A 20,874-nucleotide genomic window follows, 5' to 3' on the forward strand; every position below is an offset into this window, starting at 1 on the left:
TGGATACGCCTCAAAATCACAGCGCTCAGGCTGATGGAGCAAGTCGGCTTGCGGCTGAGCTAGGCGCTTGGGGCTGGGCGCTGCTGGCAACCACCGCAGTTAATCGTCCCTGCGCTTTCCTGCATCCATGTGTTTTCTGGGAAAGTAAATCATGTGTTCTTTTAAAAAATATTATTAGATAAAACAAACTGCGTGGCCCTCCAAGGTCTCACTCTTGTGAAGTGGTTAGAAACTTTTGAGTGGAATTTGTTCTCAACCACTGCCAAAAGGGGTGTGTGGACTGAGTGCAGAGATAAGCACCGCAAGGCCCAGAACGTCTGGGGCCAGTGTTTGTGTGGGGGAAAGGGAGCGGTTTCTGGCAAGGGGTACACTTCTTGAGAAGGGATCTCTGATTTCAGGGAATCCGGTGGGGCTTGTCCTTCCTTCCCTACACAACTCTCCAGGGTGAGCCTCTCTCCCCTCTGAGAAGTGTCTGAAATCTGACAAAACTCTTAGAAGCTGCTACAGGTGATTGAGAATAGGGAAGCCATCTATGGAGGAAACCGGGAGGTATTAATACTTACAAGGCTATGGCCTCAGTGGTTGGGCTAACCCCTTCCAGCTTCCTGGGCACCTCCCCCATCACAACTGGCTAGTGAATCCAGTGGGAGCCTGTGTTGACTAAGGGGGAAGCTTTGCACCTGGTACTCTGGTTCCCACCTCCGAACAAACGCACACACATCCCATTTTAAGCTTGCATATTTATTTGAGGGGGAGGACAATTCACGAATGCCGTTGCTATCCAAATCCACACGTTTGCTGCACCTTCTCTGCCATAACTGGTCTTCAGGGCAACTGCAAATCGTATCAAAGAGATGGTTGCAGGTCCCACTTGGGCAGATTTCCTGTGTTTCCCCATTCCCTCTTGCCTTAATTCTAAGTTCCCAGTTTGAAGCGAAATTAAATTACCTCCCACAGACCTGGAGAATGCATAAATTATGTACGTTTGTGTGATTTGCAGTGTGTGTGTGTGTGTGTGTACGCGCATGAGGGCCGGGTGAGGATACCTACGGTATATTATGTATTCAGGCACGGTCTCTGGTTTAAGGCCCCGGTGCGCGGGTGCGCGCATACTGGCGCGCACACACACACACACGCACACACACACACGCACGCACGCACACAGGCACACACACAAACTTAAGGTTCTGAATGCTGTGCAGAGCGGGAGGGGTCGTGAACACTCAGGGGCCATCTCCTCCTACCCCAGATGTTCGCACATCTGTCCCCGAGCGCTGCGTAGTGTACGTGTGCTACACCCGCTCGGACCCACTCCCGCTCCGCCACCTGCCTCCTGCGCTCTCTGCAGAGCCCCCTCCCATCCTAACCCCCGGCCGCGCTGCGTCACTTCTAGAGAAGCCCAGAGGCGTGGGGCGCGGGGCAGGTCCCCCAGTACGGGGCTGCAGGATGCCTCCGACGCGGGTCGGGTCCTCCTGGTGGGACGCGGAGCTGGGACCTACCCAGAGGAGATATTCTTCAGCCCCCCGAAAAGGCGATCTCAAGCCGCGGGCTGGTCAGGCTTTCTGTCCGAGATGCCGACAGGCACCCGGGTAGCTGGCAAAGGGCGAGGCCCAGCTAGACCTCTGACTCACCCGGTGCGCGCCGGCCGAAGGGGGCCGGGCCCAGCCGGCGGCGGCGGGAACCCATTCCGAGAAGTCATGGCAAGGGAGGGGGTGTGTGGAAGGTATAAGCAGGGAAGCAACTGAGCCAATAACCCCGCGGCGCGCGGCCTCTGCACTGGCGGGCTGCAGGGAGGCCGCGTGGGCGTAGCGCACTAGGCTCCCCTACTACTTGCCACGCCGCCTGGCCAGATCGCAGCGCCGCCGCCTTTCTGCCTTCCTTCTGCCAGGGCCCGGGGACTCGCGGCCACTCGGCCGGCCCTGCCCGGAGCAACCCCTCCTGCCCCACACGTTCCACTCTGCGCTGCATTTTCCCCTCGCCGCCGTCCCTGGAGAGTCTGCTCTGAAGGGCTGAGGCCCGGAGCCCGCGGGGCTGGGGATCTGAGCTCTGCCCAAGCTGGGTGGCGGGAAGCTGGGGTGGGATTTCGGAGCCAAGGGCGGAGGGAGACGGAAAGGAGCCAGCTGGAGCCGCGAGAATGCGCGCAACTTGCACCGCCTCCAGTAGCGGTGCGCGCCAAGCGCCCTCGCGTGCGCCGGAACAGGTGAAGAGTACGCAGCGCGCGGGCATCCACGTGGTGGGGACGTGGTGGCCCCCAGTCCCCCATCCCCCCCCAGCGCCATCTCTAACGCCGCATCGATTTGTTTGGGCTACGCAGCAGAAACAGAGCCGAGCGATCCATAAACATTCTATTAGGCAAAAATATTCCCAGCGAAAGCAAAACCAAGGCTCTCAACCCTGGCAAAGTTGGCCGCCTCCAACAACTCCAGCCGTGTCCCTCCTCCTTCTGACTTAGGGCAACCCCAGGGGGAAGCTTGAGGCATTTCCTCGACGTTGCCCACGGCCATAAAGTTAAGACGCGGCTGCAGTTCCCTGCTTGGAAGAAACCCCCGTAGTCGCGGCAAGTTCTGCCTCCCCTCCCCCGCCGCCTTGCTCTTTGGTTTTCCACGTGAGAAAAAGAAATATTCACGGCCAAAGCTTCATTTTCACTGATTGATTTCTTTTTAATATCAACACAAGTTAATAGAGGCGAAGCGAGCTGTGATTAAACGGCTGTCCCCAACCTTCGCCTGGGGCTAACTGCACTGCAGTTTTTCCCACCAGGTCCTGGGCGCCGGCTGCTGGGTGGGGGGTGGGGGTGGGGGTGGGTGGGCATGGGGAGGCACGCAGAGCAAACGTCCTGGGGCTGGCGGAGGATAGTAATGTAAAGAACCCGTCGACCCACTGGGAATCAAAGGAGTGTAGGGTGGGAATCAGCTTTCCAGGCCAAGCTTAGAGGCTCCGGCTCACCCGTGTCGCTGCTTCTGAGGCTCGGGTTGAATTCGTCTGGAACCAGAGGGGATCGACGCTCTGGTTTATTGGCGTGTGCTCACTGCTCCCCTCACTCCCTCCCTCCGCCTCCCTTTCTTTCGGTTTTAGACAGAGAGAGCCCCCTGGCGCTAGCCATTCCCGGTCAGCGCCTGGCCAAGAAACTCCCCTGTGCTAGAGTCAATCGTGGTCCCCGGGGGACTCCGTTATGCCCAGGAAATCATTCAGGCGCTCACAATGGGTTTTTTCAGTTGGTGGCAACTCCCAGCCCCAACGTCTACACTGCTTGGGGCCAAAAGAACCTGGACCCTATAACCCTACTCCCCCACCCCCGGCTATGCCTGGAGAGCTTTGATCTGTGTTAGGGTTTTAACACCATTGCCAAGGACGTGGGCAGACGCGGTCAATTCGACCTTCTGTCTGAACTGGATGATTAGATAAGAGGTGTAAATTGGTTGGGGTAAGCAGGTCTGGGTTCAAACAAATCCTGAAAGAGAAGAAATGACCGTCTAGGAGCCGGATAAGGGTTTGAAGAGGGTCTTTTTCAACCTGTCTCCCCCAAAATGTGGGGTAATTAGGCATAGTAATTTGCAACACAATTATAAACTCCTAGATTGTAAACACACAGCCTGTTCTAGGCTCTGGAGAGTGGTATCATGCCCACGTTCAATGGGTGCCCAGTCAACTTTACCCCATAAACTGCCACTGGAGGTAGTGAAACTGTTGCCTGTTGCCAACAGCGCACACAGTGCAAAACAGTGGGAAGAGGAGAGCTCCCCATGAGGGCTTCAGGGCAAGCAAGCTGCTTCTTGTCCAAGATGTGCCTGGTAGAATTATGAGTGCCCGGGCAGCACTGCAGGTTTGGACTTTAACGTCATTCTGTGGAGCCCTCAGATTAAGCCACAAAGCACCCAGCTAGCAATGAAAGGTTGGAAGGCTGCAGTGACTGAAACCCCAGCCTATCCAGATAGGATTCCTGCTGCTACCAAATGGCTTTCATTCCCTGCTATTGAATGTGAAGTCCATTGGCAGTAGAAGGCCAGTTCCTATCTTCACGGTATAGAAAAAACTAGGAGCCCAAATGCCAATTCAGACGCATTGAATTGAGAAGCATTAATGCGAATAACAATTGGGGAGGGCTCTGGGGGTGTCAGTGGGGAGAGACATCACAGACTAGATGCTCCTGAGTACCCTGCCTGCTGGTGTTTTTCGTTTCACTCAACTGCTCCTTAAAGCAAGAGAATGACCTCACGTTGCGTGACCCAAGTGTGGGACAATTCTGAGTTGACAGAATTCAGAGTCAGGTTCATTGGTAAAGAATTTTCAGAATATACTCCCCAAAAGTCCAGTTTGTAAGGATTAGGAAATCGAGATGTGATTTTCCTTTTGTAAAGGATGGAGCAGGAGCATAATACCTGTGTAATTTCTTGCACTGACAAGAAAGGACTTGACTAGTGATGTCTGGGAAGCAGTTTGTAATATCATTAACATATTTGAGGTATTATATCATCTGACCCATCACTTGCTACTGGACAATCTTTGAGGCACCGTCCTGGAGTGGCAGACATGTGTTTGACCCCCAGAAGTTAGTCTTTATACTAGTCCTCCCAGGTAAGAAACTGATTTTTTTCTTTTCATTAACCCATTCCTGGAAGATACTGTGCAAGTTGGTCCTGGAGAGCCTGCAACATTTTTCAGAGCCTTATCTGCATTGATGAGAAATGGCCCAGGGGCTGAATGGTTTCCTTACCTACCAGGACTTAGTGGGGTTGGATTCCTAGACACAGTGGCCTGGTAGTGTGGCTGGCCCTCCAGGAGAAAGCATCTTCTAAAGGTTTAGGAAGCTGTCAAGTTTAGATAAGGCTGAGCTCCAATCCTATGGGACCTTGGTTGTATTAATAAGGAGAAATTAATTTTTAACCACTGGGAACGTTGCCAAATTATGTGACCTTTGGCAGACCAGCTGTGCTATAAAAATAAATCCCCCATTTCTGAAAAAGCTGCTCCTATCCAGTAGAACAATAACTACGTGGCATTTAGCATAGACTAAGAGAGGCGTTGAGAAGAATGGAGAAAAATGGGAATTGTCAACAATAAACACCCCCAACGTTGTAACAGAACACTTCAGACCTGAACATTCTATCCACCCCACCCCAACCCCAAACACACACCCTGGTTTCCAGTACATAGGAGAGAGGGCCAGGATAACAAGGAGCAGCGTGCCTCCTCCGTGTGGGGAGTGGAGAAGGTGTTATGTGTTTCCAGCCCTCTCAACCCCAGCCTTGAACGCGTCTCATTGTCCACACAGATGACTGGCGCAGGAAGAGAAAAAGGAGTTTTCAAACAGGCAAAACATTTGTCTTTCCCTAAGTGCCACTAAGTTTGTCACCGAGAAGTTTTGCAGAGACCTTCATTGGGCTTTCCAGCTTCTGAAGCATTGGAGCCAAACTGCTTGGCTTTACCGTCTAGCTGAGCCCCTTGTCAGCTGTGTGATCCAGAAGACTTACTCTCTCTGCACCTCAGCTTCCTTTACTGTTTGATGATAATATCTACTTCATAGGGTTTTTGTGCCAGGTCAGATGCATAGAATACTCTCTAGTACCTATGAAGTCTCTTCTGAAGTCATTTAATCTTCAAAACAGCTTCAGTATGGTTAACTGTAGCTCATGATCACAGAAAGCACACTATAACCGTTGTGAGTTTATGTTATTTTTATGAGGTTTTTTTTAATAAGTAAATAATTATTCATAATCAGCTCTTATCCCACTAAACCTTTGCCTGGGTTTTATAAACGTCAGATTATCTCGTAATACACCACCGTTCTTCAGAAACGGATATCCCCTGCTTGGTTCTCATCTTAGATTTACATCTTTTCTTTGCAATTTTTAAAAAACCTCTCTGCTTTCCTTTCCTTTTCTCCCCTTCCATCCTTCATCCGGAAAGTGTGCTCAGTGGGGAGCACAGTGTTAAAGGTGCCCCCCCAAATGTGTAATAACTTCTACTCTGGCATTAAGGCCCCTCAGCAGCTGAACTCAAAAAAGTCGTCATAAAGACAAAATAGCTTTTACCCAGCAAGGCTCTTAATAATCCCATTTCCCTCTGGGTCTTCATAAAAGAGTCATGATCTAATCCAGAAAAAAAAGGGAGGGGGGCCTGGGACTAACAAAAGGAGAGCTCTCCTGGTAGTGTGCCGTGGATGAAGCTGCTGACCAGCTTAACTCAACGTCCAGCGTGACCCTGCGTGCTGCCTCCGAAGATCCCTTGATAACGAATGAGTCTGTTCTGGCCAGTCTTTCAGTGAAGAAGATAAAGGGAATTGCAAATTACTGGACCGAGTGGTAATAATAATTGTTTTGATAAAGGGGGAAAAAATAAAACAGATGTGCCCAAAAGGCATATTGGGGGCCAGGGAATGGGAGATGGGGGTGGGGGTGGAATGGGTGGAGAGAAGTGAACTGAAACTCAGCAAGAGACAATCCATTATCAGCAAACAGTTTAGTGATGAAGTAATAGTTTGCATCTTCCTGGAGCTACTGACAACAAATATCTAGAACTTGCCTTTGGGAGGATGGAGGGCTGGAGTGAGGGGGCAAGAAAACCCTCCTCTAAATCATTTTTACCATCATTAGAAATAAAATGTAAGTGTCCTTTGAACTTCGTCACTGTTGTCTGACTTTAGGGTGTCTTAGGAGACATAGTTCACACTAACTCTACCTTGACTTATGACTGTTCATATGTAATATTATCCCAGACAAGTTATTTAAACACTCAGTTCACCATTAAAAACCAAAAATTCCCATTTAATAGCAGCTGTGGGCTTGGAAAGACGAGTCGTACATAACAGGAGAAGCAGAACAATTTGTGATAAGAATTTCTTAGAATTTGTGATACCTACTGATACTTTTGGTGTTACTTTAGCCAATTACTAGTAATTCACTATTTCATGAAACCTCTTCTAATCTGACTCTTGGGGAAGGCTCTGGGTTTGATCCTGTAAGGCTCCCAAAAATGAGTCAGAAAGGAGTCGTGAACTCATGTCGTGGTGGTCCAGCAAAATGGATAAGCCTGTCTAGAGCTCTCACGCACCTTAGCAGATACTGAAGAGCTTCAGTCTCCTAGGTTTGAGATAGGCAGAGGGATTAGGGACCCCTTGTGTGGGTGATCACAGGGAGCAGAGGTGGCAGCTAAACCTGGATTGAGATACTAGATGGTACTTAGAGGTGGGAAAGGCACATTAGGGGAAGGTGGGAGCAGAGGAATAGACACTGGTTTTGTTGGAGGTATACTCAGAAGCTGCAGTTTAGAATGTGTGGAGGGAAATAATTGCAAATAAGGTTGGAAACAGTAGCTTGAGCTAAATGTAAGGCCCTAATTGCTAGGCCAAGAGGTTTCAATTTCATTTACTAACCAGTGGGGAGTCATTAACGTTTCAACATAAGCCTTTAGTTAATCAAAATAAATGAAATAAAATATTACATTACTTTTTTTCTCTCTCCTTTGGTTTTTGGAGAGACCTCAAAATTAGTCTTCTTCTGTTTCCTTCCCCAAATGTCTGTTGAAATGGTCAGGAACTGTAATCCCAGATCTCTCATCAATGGCATCAAAATTTCATTTGCAATGAGGGCTGGAAAAGAGTGGACATAAATATAAACTAATGATATTATATTGGCTGCCCTATTGGAATTGCATTTGTTTATGATATAAGATGACAAATAACAAGGTTACCACAGGTGGCATGATTCAAGGTCAGGGGAGGTAATCGCATCAAACTTACATTTTAACGATTACACAAAGGTTCGTTTTTAGAATCCAGATAGAGGGGAAGAGACTTTCCAAAGGCCCTATTTCCAGACCCAATGTCCAGTACTCTCCTTGGTGAAATGAATCATTGGAGGTATTCTAGAAGAGGCCCTTGGCCTTGTTCCTTTTTCCACTCTCATGTACTGGCTTCGTCTCCTGCTCTCTGATCCCCTCCTTCCTGCTCTCCCAGAGATTCTTTTATTCAGATTGTGAACTTCATCACTGCAAAAGTTCACAGGGATTTCCATTTGCTGTGCCTTCAGGAGTGTACCATTCACTGCCACCCGGCCCCATAAATTGAATAGATTGCATCCCTTCCCAGTTGCCTTAGGAAGTGGTCAAACGGTCGCATTCCTGGGCTGATGTATTGGCTTATTTCTTCCCAGCTTAAGCCAAGATACAGATTTTATGAGACTGTCTTGTGACAGGCTGAAGTCACTTTGAATAAAACAAAATCCAGCCTCAGCTCACAGGGAAAAAAAAAACACAAAACTCTTAAAAAGCAGTTTATCCAGGGTTAGTGAGCAAAATTTGGTGAAAACCCTGAGCCGAAGACTTCGATGATTTAGGCAAGGGATTTGAAGAAAACTCTTTTTGGTCTTTCTTTTCATGCATCACTGTTGTTGACATGCTCACACACAGAACTGTGTACCATAATATTTATAAATGTGCAGCCACAGACTCAGTTAAGAAAAGAAACCCGCGTCAGTAGAGCTAATGTGATTAAAAGAGATGTTTGAACTCTCCTTAATGCAAGACAGACATGTTCATCTGAAGAATCCTAGAGTTTTGTTTTAGGTTTACCTAAAGTGGATGAATAGGGAATAACACCTTGAATAAATATCTGGTTGTCTAGGAGGATAGAGAGTCTTTTTATTTGGGGTTAGTCTATGGGTAATAGAATATTTTCCCCACCTTATTATATTGGCTTTAAATTTTAGAACTGGAACTGACCTCTAGAATCACTCTCCTTATTTTACAGATGAGAAAACCAAAGCTTATAGTTGATTACTAACTTACCCAAGGTCACACAGCTTGCCCCTAGTGAGACCACACTTGAATACAAGGCTTCTTATTAGTTAAGTGGCAAGGTGACAACCCTCTCTCTTTTTTTTAGAAGGAGAAGAGCTTCTTCTTTGCCTTGCTACTAATAATTAAATGGAAACAATGCTGTGGAAATAGGAATAGGATGGGATTACACTGTGGATAAAGGATAAATTGTAAAGTAAACAAAGTGTATTATTTTCAGGGGAAATGAGACCCACAACTTTTCTCCACCACCATATACCTGCCATCAGGTATATGCAAGAAATAGATGTCTTCTAACCCTTCTACCTTTTCTCTTTTCCGTGGCATTTTAAAGTAGCGAGGGAACTGAGAGCTGGTTCAGAGGGTTTCCCACCCTGTTCCAGGAAGCCCTGATGGTCTTACAGAGAAGGCCCTCAGGGATAAGGGAGGGCAGCTGGAGGCCTGGACGTGATCCGATTTTGGCCATCCTCTTGTCCCTGCACCCAAGGAGAGCTCCACTTTTAGATGCTTTGCACATTGGAGTGCTGGGTAGAGTTTTGTTCAAGGAAAAGCAACACAAAACAAAACATTTCTAGAAAGAATTTTGAAAATTACACTGTTAATTCAATCCACTCATTGAATTACAGTCTAGGAAGCTAAGACCCAGGAAGATCACCGAGTTAAGAATCCAGGTGCTGCATCTCTATTCTTGCTAATATTAGCACCATCCCCTACCCCCCAACATACCCGATTCCTAGTAACCTGGTCTTATTACCCCAGACCCATCAGTAGCAACACCCTGACTTTCCAAGCCCACATCCAGCCTGTCCTAAATTCCCCAAGGATTTTTTTTTCCTTAAGGACTTTTTCCTTCAGTTCAGCTAAATCGAGTGATCTGATTGTTCTTTTATTGTACAACTGCCAGTAAGGTGTTGCCTGGTGTTGTCTGGTGTCTCAAACCGTTGTGATTCTGATCATTTAAAAGTCTTCACTGCAGTCAGGCTTCAGTTTTTAACGGATATTATTGTCAAGTTCCAGTCATACAGTGTTCCTTTAAAACAACTCCAGTTGAGTTTCCTTAGAAGGCAGACCAGATTTTTAAAAAGATCTTTTACTCCTTGTTAATACTTCCTAAACATCAAACATTACAAGGAACCAGTGAGCTGTCGAAATTGGGTTCTGTAGGAGGGAGAGTCCCTTCTGAAGCTGGCAGTGCCTTAGAATTGTAAGTGAATGGGTACAGAATTTTTTTATGATCCATGGCCAGATTACCCCTGGCAGCATCAGTTGGTGCTTAGGCCACCAGCAAAGCAAGGGTACCTGAGGAAAAAGGAGAGGGAAGGAGAGAGAGAGAGAGAGAGAGGAGATCAGAAATAATCTGACATTTTATATGTCAAAAACACCTAAGTAGTCATTATGGGGGAAAAAAATCCAACCTTTGTGACTTTAGGACTTACTATTCCCTTTATTTCAAATTACTTTTTATAAATGTATTGAGGTAGCCTTGGTTAATGACATTACGTTTCAGGAGCACAGTTTTATAATACACCATTTTTATATGTGCATTGTGTACCCACCACTCAAAGTCTAGTCTCCTTCCATCATATGTTTGACCCCCTTTACCCTTTTCATCCTCCCCCACACCACCATGTTAACCACCTGTTACCCAGCATGCTGTTGTCTAGAGGTGTCACTTTAACCCTTTCATTCTCAGGCCTCTGAAGTCTTTATCTGTCTTGACCTGGCGCATGTCTTGGGCTTCCCTCCCAGATATACAAGAAAACTGCTCCAAACAGTGCAGGCCTGAAATGAATTTGCCCCAGGTGAAAGATAGTCACAAAATCATTGGAGAAAGAAGTCCCCTCGGCAACTCACCAAACTGGCTCAGTAGCTCAAACTTCAACAGGGTCAACTTCCCTTCAGGTATATGCATATTGGCCTAAAGGGGTTTGCCCTTGAGTTCACCTCTCTTTTGGTTGAGCTGGACTCCTCTGCAAGAGGACACAAATTGTTTCTGCTCTTTCTTTTGGAATACAATAAAGACCTCCAAAAGAATCGATGGTATATATCTCTTCAGAAGAAAACTCAGCTCGTTTCTCTTGGTGGCTTGTTTCTATTTAAGAAATGAAGTATCCCCAAACCTGGAAATTAAAGATCAGTTACGAAGAGGAGGTTTAGGAGGATAAAGTATGTTTTTTTAATAATTTCTACTGATTTCAAGAATTCTGTTTTTTTTCTAAGAAACAGAGAGGCTGAAATTCTAGTATTTGTCTTGGTGGATATACATCTATACAGAGGACATGTGATATTTTATGGAAGGTGTGAAAGTGTGTACAGGACTAAAGTGTGAATTTCTAATGTGTATGTGTACCTGATGTACCCGTATGTTCAGTATCTATCTATGCTTGTGTGTGTTTCTGAGTGTGAGTGCCATTCAGACAAGAATGCGTGTTTATACAATGTTTGGATATTGGAAAGGCTAACTACACATAAGCAAAGCAGATGTTTTAATGAATTCTCAAATATTTTATTAAGTGCCTTGATTTTCTTCAGATTAAAGAAAGGACAGAAAAAACAAAATGGGTTACCCCTTTTTTCTTAAGTTTGTACCAGCAGAAAATACAGACAATCAGCTATAGGATATATATAGTTTAAATTTTTTCTTAGGTGGGGAAATGATTAGAAATGGATCAGCAATGAAACCTTCCTATCAGGAACTTTCCTCTTTCCTGCTTTTCTTGCTGATTATGTGTGCCTGCTCTAATTATTAAAAGCTGAAACTTGGGGGCTGGGGAATTGAGAGAAAGAACTTCCTTTTTCCATAGAGAAGTTCAGTAGAAAATTTCCTCTCTTGCTAGCTTGGTAAAAGAGCTGGTGACCCGAAGTCCTCACACCTATGCCTTTCTTAGAGGGCTACTCTGGGTCCTATTTCACATGCATGAGCCAGGACCAAAGGGCTACAATTTGACTTGCTAAAAGATGTTGGGTGTCCAGCATGGGTGAGTAGAGTGGGCACCTACCTGGATAGCCTTCCGGGACTGGCTGCAGAGGAGCTGGTGGCACAGGCCTCACTGCTGCCCTCATCTTCATCTGGGTGGGAGGGCTGGGTGCACTGTCCTCCTTGACTGGGGAGGATGCAGGGTCATTAGTTAGAAGATGATGTGGTCTCTGCTAGCCAGAGGAAATGGCCTGCTTTTGTTTTCCACTCAGTAGGAAATGGAACCTGAGTCCATTAGATTCTGGGCAGTTCAACACAGCACAGTTTGAGCTCTTGGAGGCGTGTTGCCTAAAAGGCTACTTGTGTGGATTTGTGTGCCCCAACCGCCATTGTGCAGCGTGCCCATCTTTTATGCATTTAGAGCCTGTCAGGCTGGTAATCTAAAGCAGAGGTCTGGAAGACAGTGATGCCAACAGGCACGGGGAATAGTAAAGTGCACCTGTAGAGATCAAAAATGCATGACCCTTTCCCTCAAAGGGTGAATGCAGGAGAGAGACCCTGTCCTGGAGGGTGACTGCTGAGCCGTAATACATAATTCACTGGGCCCATGCTGATCCATACAGATGGCGATATTAAATCATGATTGATGCTGAGAGAGGCACACCTCTCAGGAAGGTCTCCAAGAGACTTCTGAATATTTCCAAGTCTCTCGTGCCTTCCTGTGCCCTCTCTTCTACTGTGGTATGAAGCAAAACCCCCATTTCCCAGGAACCCCTTCTGGGGATTAAAGAACTTCACTCCCAAATATGAGATTCTTCAAATGTCATCACCCACCTTTTCTGCCTTTGAAGATTGCCCCCTTCCCTCCTGGCACACATGAAGCTGTTTACCTCCAGCCAGGCACTGCCGGGAAGGGGGAGCCAGCTGCTCCCCTGCAGCCGCCTTTCCAAAGGCTGGTTACCACTAGACAAAGCAGCAGCACACTCTGGTGGTGGTGACCAGGCAGGAGGGACAGTGGGCAGAAAAGCACGGAAAAAACACAGCCGTCCACTCAGCACAAAGCACTTTTTGTCAAAGCTCTGAGGTCAGAGCCAGTGGGTTCTCCAATGCAGATTTTTCCACTCAGTGTGTAATGAAATAATAAATCAAATTTGTGGTGTATGTGGAATTAAGTGTTTGGGGGTTTTGCTTTTTCTTTCTTTAAAAAAAAAAAAAAAAGTGCTGAAATCACCCTCCAGGGCCTGTTCTGGCCCAAAGCTGAAAATGCTTCCTCCGCATCACATATAATTGTTACCAGGCTTGCTTGTGGGTCGGCACCACAAAACCGCTATTGTCAATTCCTGGAGCCGTTACTTCAGGCTGCCTGGGCTGGGCTGGGTTGGGAGACACCGGAGAGCATGAAGGATTTACGAGGTAAAGATAAAGATGAGAGGTTTGAATGAGGAGAAGAAGATGGGCCCAGGAGGGGAGACAGGAAAAGGCAGGGAGGCATGTTAAGTTTGCAGCTTTCTTGTTTTTTTAATCTTGGAGCATGTAATTGGGAATATTTACGAGCATTTTCTGGAATATTTTCATTTGGGGAGTGTGTGTGTGCGTGTGTGTGTGTGTGTGTGTGTGTGTGTTTCGTTGGATGAGTTGGGGGAAGGATGAGCTGAAATAATCTCTTCCACTGAATGAGTAAGTAGGTTAGTCTTCTAGACTGCCATACAAGGTCTGTACAACAGTTGTAAGCAGCCACTGGTAGAGAAGAGAAACAGGGAGAGGGGAAAAAATGCGGTAACATATTTGAAGTTCTTTGGGTTGTTTGCCTTCTCTTTCAGACCCACCCTGTGGAGGTCGTTTGAATTCCAAAGATGCTGGGTACATCACCTCCCCAGGTTACCCCCAGGACTACCCCTCCCACCAGAACTGCGAGTGGATTGTTTACGCCCCCGAACCCAACCAGAAGATTGTCCTCAACTTCAACCCTCACTTTGAAATTGAGAAGCACGACTGCAAGTAAGCATTATCCTGTCCACTGTACATACCTGAGATACACTCCCACCCTCCAACCTGGGCTCCTGCCACTGCTGCCACCTAGTGGCCGCACCCCTAACCCCAGGACCCTCTAAACAGTGCTCGATCCTGGCCCCAGAGAGATACCTCAAGATGGCATTCTGTGGGGACAGAGCCAAAAGAGCAGTTTCCAGGCTCTCGACCTCACATGAAAAGCACGGTGATGGCTGGTTGGCCATCAGCTGTTACCAGTTAGCCATTAGCCGCTAATATAACTGCCGTGGCTACGCTGGCGGGTTGGTTGGTTGGCAGAGAAGCGGACAGCGGATTGCGGATCGTGTGGCTCCTGCTTCTTGTATCTCCAACCCAACTGCCAGTGAGACTATAGTGGTATGAACCCCTATCCATGGCTCCGTTGTTGTTCCTTTTTGGCCTCACTATATCCTGCATTCTGGTGCGGGGAGTGGGACCAGAGACCCTGCATGACACATTCTCTTTCAGGGGGAGAAAAAGGCCTAATTGGTCCTATAGCATGGAGGAAAGAGCCTTCCTGAGTGAAGAGTGTAAAGAATAGCACCCTATCTTCAAAAGCTGGCAGGGGAGGAGAATTCCTTTTGGGGGTGGGGGTGGACTATGTGAAACTCCAGTTCTTGACTTTGGGATTTGCCTTCCCCTTGGAAAGCTCCCCATTTCCACTGCTACTACCATATGTAGGAACCCCACCAGCTTCCTTAATAAAGTAGTAGCCAAATCCCCAAGTGGAGACTTTCTCTGCAACCAGCCGCGGAGGATCACGCTGTTACTTTATGAAGCAGCAGCTGATTTCCTTATAGAGAGTTAAAAATCTGAGTCTCCACTGATAGAACTAAGATTTGCCTTGATTCTTGGTATCTGTGCTGTACAGGTTAGAGTCTCAAAGCTGCATTTCTTTAACACTCTTCTAATAGCTTTATAAATATCAATCCATTCAACTCGCACAACGACCCTGGGAAATTGGGGTCATTACCACCTCCATTTTGCAAATGAGAGAACCAAAACCCAGAGAACTTTTGTCAGTCACCGAGGTGACTCAGCTGATCTCACAACGTCAGTTCTGTCACTGTGCAAATGTGTGGCTTAGGAGACACCACGTGGACATTTAGACATCTGTGAGCGCTTTCGAAATGCCATGTTAACACCGAGGTCCCTACAAGTTAAGGTGAGGGAGCAGGCAGCTTTGTAATGTCAAGAATGTGAATGTGCTTTGTACCATCTAGTGGGCTCTACCTTACAGTCTGCCCTCATTGAAACAAAAGTGAAAAATTTTTCTGTGCAGGAAAGAATATGCCAACAATTGTGTCCTGAGCCAGTTGGGCACCTCCAATGTGTCACTTCTCTGATGGGTGTTCAGTGCCTTCTAATGATTGATGAATAGTCGGAGCCTTTCTTGTGACCCAGGTGTTGCAAGTACTGAAAAATTGATAAAGGGGCCAGCTGGTGGGAAAGACACAGGCAGAGGGCCTAGGTCCAGCCAGTGCTTCCTCGTGGAGGAGCTGTGGTGAATTGATGTCATTGTTACCCTCCGAGGACTACTTTGCACCTACATAATGGTTTTCTCTTAACAAGAGATAGTCTTTGTCGAAAACTGAAGGGTTTCCGGGATGGATGCCTCATGTGATAAAGAGTCATAAGACCGAGTTTCTAATCCCAGCTCCACTCTTGACCTCATGGATGACATAGGGTAGCTCATCAGTTCCTCTTTAAGTTAAATACACACACATTTGCACAGCACCTCAAGGCTGCCTGTTTCCTGCCAGTGAACTTGACCAAGAATTTCTGTTTGAGGAGCTTTTTTAAAAGGTGTTTTTGCTCTTGGTGCAGGGCTGCAGAAGTTTGGCACAAACTGAAGCATAATGCACAGGGAGCTGGGGTCTGAGCTCTGAGAAATTTGACTAAGCACCTCTCTCAACTGAGGGCCAAATTCTGTTCTGCTTATGCCAGCAGATCTCCCAGGGAAACTGCTAAGAGGTCATCTTATGTATATGCATAGTGGCAGAGGAAAAAGGCATGGCTGTGGAGGGAAAAACTCAGGAGCTAGTGAGCATGACTTTAAACATGTTGGGAAGTGTCAAAGGCCAGGAAAACATGCTCCTGCCCTGTTTGGAGCTGCGGGGTACCCCTTCCAGGACTCAGTCCCAGGGAAAGGGAGAAGTTAAGGTGGCCAACCACTTTGGTAGAGGAGGGACAAAGTAGTTTCTTGCTGGAGTTGGAGTAGGGGAAGCAGGCAAGTTACAGGTTATCTTCTGGCTTATCATCCTCACTAAGTAGCTTCCTGTTTTTCTCCCCACTCCCTCATTCTATGCTTCTGGCTTGAACTGAAAAGGTCAAGAAGGTCAGGAAAAAAAAGTCTTCCTGGTGTCTCTTTCCCCCAGTGCCAAATTGTCAGAAAGACTCTGTTGAGGTCAAGCCTTCACTACTTAACCTCGTCCTTAATTCTCTCTCCCTCCCCCATGTCCCCTCCGCTCCCCATTTCTCTCTCATCGTGATTAATTTTTGTACTTAGAAAGACACGTCCGGTTCTCTCAACCTCTCATACTGCAAGGTATTTTAACCTTCTTCTCTGGCCATTTGCATTCAGAATAAATAGGCTTCTCATCCCCCACTGCCTTGTTTCACTTTCCTGTGAAAGGAACAATTAATCTAATTGAAGTCCTGGAAGTTCTGTCTTGTTCCTCCTCTTTCCCTCTCTCATTTTCGGTCCAAGGGAGGTCCTGGGTTTGGAAAGCACTCACTATCAAAGCAAATTAGCCTCCTAGCTCCTTTCATTTCGGGTGCATGTTTCGAATTGGATTTGGCTCTCAGGCCCATAAGGTGGATGCTTATTTACCAAGAGAAAACTGCCTAAACCGTCCTTCTGATGAGAGAACACAACAGTCACACCCCTGCAAAAAGAGAAATGAGTAAGCAAGTCAGAAAAAGATCCAGCCCTGCTGTAGAGAAATGGCAGTGGCTATCATGCCCGCCCTCGTGTTTCCCCCCTCTTTTTCCTCTGTGCAGGGTTAATTGCAGAGATTACCCCATGACCTGGGAATGGGCCCTGATAGGAGACGATCGTCCTGGCCAGTCCCTTTGGCACTCTTGCCTTGATATCGACATCCCAAAGGTCGAGGCCGTTACTGAATAAACCCCACACAGAGATCTTTACCCAGTAACCGTCCCTTGTTAATTTTGTTCCATTGAAGCACGCTGTCTGCTTGGAAACTTTCACTCACAAGCCTCAGCTATGCCTGAGTCAGTGCCATCCAAGGCCACCATCTGTGGTGAGCTCCCCGACTCTTCCCTCTGGTCCTTCTTAGGAATCCAACTCCCCCAGCACCAACAGGTTGCTCCGAGGCTTATTCACCCGGTGTGGGCGGAAACCAGAGTCCACTCTGACCTTGCCAGGTTGGTGTGGCCGAGGGACAAAAGGGCAGGACGCAGGGCCATCTGAGCAAACGGGGAGAAGCCACTTCATTCCTTGTGGTGGGAAGAGGATTTTGCCTTTCTTTCACTTGTGTCATCAGGCAACAGGCTGAACGTTAGAGTTTCAGAAATATATGCACAGAAAGCTGAGTATTTTTTCTGTGTCTAAAATCTAAAATATATGCCTTTTGAAGAACACCCACCTCCATATGATACACAGCTTATTCAGGTGCCCTCACACAGGCTTGGCAACTCAGAGGCTCCACCCAATAAAACCAAAATCAAGAGCCTGGGTCCTTTTAAGAATTGGTCATTTCCAGATGGGTATTTTGAAAAATGTATTTCACAAAGTGCAGAAACCACTAAGAAGACTTGAAAGAATGTTTCTTAGGCTAAAAACCTACACAGAAGTCTACACTAATGATTTTATGTGTGTGTTCGGCACAATATCTGATTTGCCATGCAGGATTGAAGAATAGCACTCCATCTAGGTGAAATTTCCAGGTACTGAAATATACCCCTTTGAAGTTCCAAAAGTTCTTTTTTAAAAGGTTATCTGATAAAGGACATTCTGAAACATGTGCCACACGTTCTATCTTCTTAAAACCAAAACTAAGGCGAGTTAACTTTGTTTGTGTTTTTTGGGTTTTTTTTTTTTTTTTTTTTTTTTTTGGTTTGTTTTTGATGATTCAGGCTTCTGATTCTAAACTTTACTTTTTGTGACAGAGGCTGGGTCAAATAGACTTCGAGTTGAGTTTTTGTTGACCTTTTCCCAGGCCTCAGTTTCCTCATCCGCAAAACTGTGATGAGAATAACTACTTTGCAAGATCACCAGTGTCTTGTTTCTGTAGATGCACAATAAATTAGCAACTGTGTTAATTAGCGTCTTTGTGTTTTGTCATGGGGAAGTTTGGACTTTTTTTCAACCAATACTCTTGCTGTCACTTCCTGTTATGAGTATGCCTGCCTCCTGGAGCCTTCCTCTTCTGACCTGTTTGTACTCTTGTATGACAGGTATGGATTTTGCTTCAGAAGGTCTTGCTGTCTATTGGGAATTTTTGGTCCTGGGGTCTAACCCTTCCCCCAGGCCAGCGCAGGGCCAGCATGTCAGTTTGCTTCAGTCAGCCAAGCTCACAGCAGAGTGAGGATGGGGACACAGCCTAAGAGCATCATGGCATGGAGTACTTGGCATTAACTAAGCTGCTCATGACCTTTTCTTCTCAAACTATCCCCTCACCCTCCCCCCCCATGTTCTGGATATTTGAGGTTCAGAGATATTTGACCTCTAGCTAAGTGTTCTGGGTAAACAATGTGTTCTTGTGTTTATAGGAGCCCTCAAAATCTTAGAAGATGTGTCTATTTCTCTCCAAATAGGATGATATCTTAGAAAGGTAGCAGTTTTTCTGGGAGATAAATTGACTATAGTAACCAGAGGAAACAAACCAGACCTCAATAATCTGGCCACTCCATAACCAGCCAACAATGATTTCCTGTGCTTAGTAAACACCCTCAATTTCAGCCAAACAACCAAATACAACCTTACATCTGCATGAGACCCTGTGTGTGCCCAAAGCTCAGACTCGTCTCCCTCCGGAGTGTCCAGCTACACGCTTCCCTCCCCTGCCCCTTGTTTCCTTCATTCCTCCTCATTATGGATCCTGACTCTGAATTCAGAGTTTTGCATAACACCTTGATTTGTTTACTTTAGTTCATGTGTGGTCACCTGGTGTTTTGAGCATGTATATTCTCTGAGGACATGGACCACATATTTCATGTTTATACCTCTATGGCACCTAGTCCTGGAGAGTGCTAGACAGGTGCGTGCAGGGGATTGTTTTAGTGATATTTCACATTTGCGGTGCCAGGACATGGGTCAGCATGGCATGAACGTGCCTTGGAAGGCGAACAGAGCTGTTGTCCCTATTTACCCTCTTGTGATATGACATAATGACAGCAGGAGGATAAGACTCGGGCTGTGGACTTCACTAAGCTCACTGTGACGTGATCGCTCACCCACAGAATAGACCTTTCATCCAGAAATAGTCATTAAACACCTACTATGTATCAAGCAGATGATAGCATTGGGAATGCAGTGATGAGTAAATTGCACTCTTTGCCCTCATGGAACTTAGAGTTGGGGAGGAGAAAACAAGTAAACACATATGGTTACTGAGACAGCCGCCATCACTGGAGCGTCACCTATGAGCCCTAAGCACTCTCCATACATCATCTCATCTAATTCTTGTAACAAACACCTGTGAAGTCATCGTTACTCTGCCCATTTGATAGATGTAGAAACTTGGGCTCAAAGAAGTTAAGTAACTGGCCCAAGGTACTCCTCTTGGAAGTGGCAAGACTTTGAAGCCATAATACCCTACTTTGCAACCTGTGCTCTTTTATGCTCTACTCCTCCCCCAACACCATACATCCTGACTGGGGACATGACGTTCTGTGAACATACAGCACTGGAATCCAGCCCAGGCCGAGGAGATCAGGGAAGGCTCCCTAGAAGAGGTGATGCCTGTACTGTCCCTGAAGAAGTTAGCCAGGCATAGGGGAATATGTATGGCTGGTGGTCCAGGCAGAGAGCAGCATGTCAAAGACAAGAAGGGAAGATAATTTAATGCCTTCGGGAACCACAGTAATGGAAGGTCTGTCCTGTGACTTGCTGCTACAACCCCTCTTCTAGGTGAAGAAGTGCCTGAGCAATGCTATTTAATTTTATTTTCTGGCTAGACAACTGTAAGCATCTCAGTGAGAGGCTATGGTCAGGAAGCAGGAAAGACTGAGCTTATGGGGACTCTCTGCTGCCCTCACACGCCTTGGCCAGGGTCTCTCGGTTTCATACCTTATCCTATGTCCAGGAACCCCAGTTTAATGCCTGAAAGTGGGGTGGTCTGGGAAAGTCCAGGTGACACTTTGGATTAGGCTCTGCTCATCAGTTTACACCAACACAGGACTGTCTCTGAAGACACGTCTCTTTACTCTGAATGGATAGCAGGAGGCCATATTGTCCAACTGGAAGTGTGGCTTCAGCTGGTGTCCATCTGAGTCTGTAGAAGTCAAAGCAGAGCGAGAGTTCTCTGTGGTTTAAGAGGGTGTCTTACCCTCAGGAGACACCCCAGGTTGATGACTCACGACATTATTACAGATTTACTGCCTGCACAACCACAGAAACATTCTGATTCCCCAAGGAACCAGTGAGCAGCAATACTTTTCTGTATTGCAACAACCCTGCTAATGACAGAACCAGATCCCCCTCCAGGTACGTGGAGCAATAAACGGGAACAGCCCTGCTGACTCGAGCTCAGCTGGCAGCTGACCCCACACTCACCAACCTTGACCAAGGACTCCACCCAGCAACATAACTTGCTGAAGAAGTGCAAAAAAAACACCCCAGATTGTTCTCCTCCTCACCGAGGTTAAAGAGCATTTGGGACAACGGCTATTTTGGGCAGTTTGTTTTTAAATAGACGATGTTGCAATCGCAACTCTCTAAATGCAAGCTTCACTGTGGATGTCCTTCTTAACAATGCATTTTATCTTCTGATTGAGAAAATCACTTGAGATTTTCTAACACACAATCCCACTTGCTCTGCCTCCTAGCACAGGCACCTTCTCTGAACCCAGAGGTCTCAGGAGGCATGCATCTCACCCCATGTAACTCTGTGTAATTCTCCCATCTAATTACACTGGGTGAGAGTCTGTCTGCAGAAATTCAGTGGGAG

At 46.8% G+C, this 20,874-nt stretch overlaps 1 protein-coding gene across 4 annotated transcripts in view; it reads left to right on the forward strand.

Moving 5' to 3' along the window:
* Positions 1–20,874, forward strand: part of NRP2 (neuropilin 2) — a 126,625-nt gene that overhangs the window by 1,492 nt on the left and 104,259 nt on the right. For all 4 annotated transcript variants that reach the window (XM_081052683.1, XM_081052681.1, XM_081052684.1 and 1 more), the window contains one exon: positions 13,531–13,708. In XM_081052683.1, the coding sequence (XP_080908809.1) occupies positions 13,531–13,708 (178 nt within the window). The remainder of the gene's footprint in view (positions 1–13,530; positions 13,709–20,874) is intronic.

Source organism: Rhinolophus hipposideros, assembly GCF_964194185.1.
Source record: "Rhinolophus hipposideros genome assembly, chromosome: 6".
Taxonomy (NCBI): Eukaryota; Metazoa; Chordata; class Mammalia; order Chiroptera; family Rhinolophidae; genus Rhinolophus; species Rhinolophus hipposideros.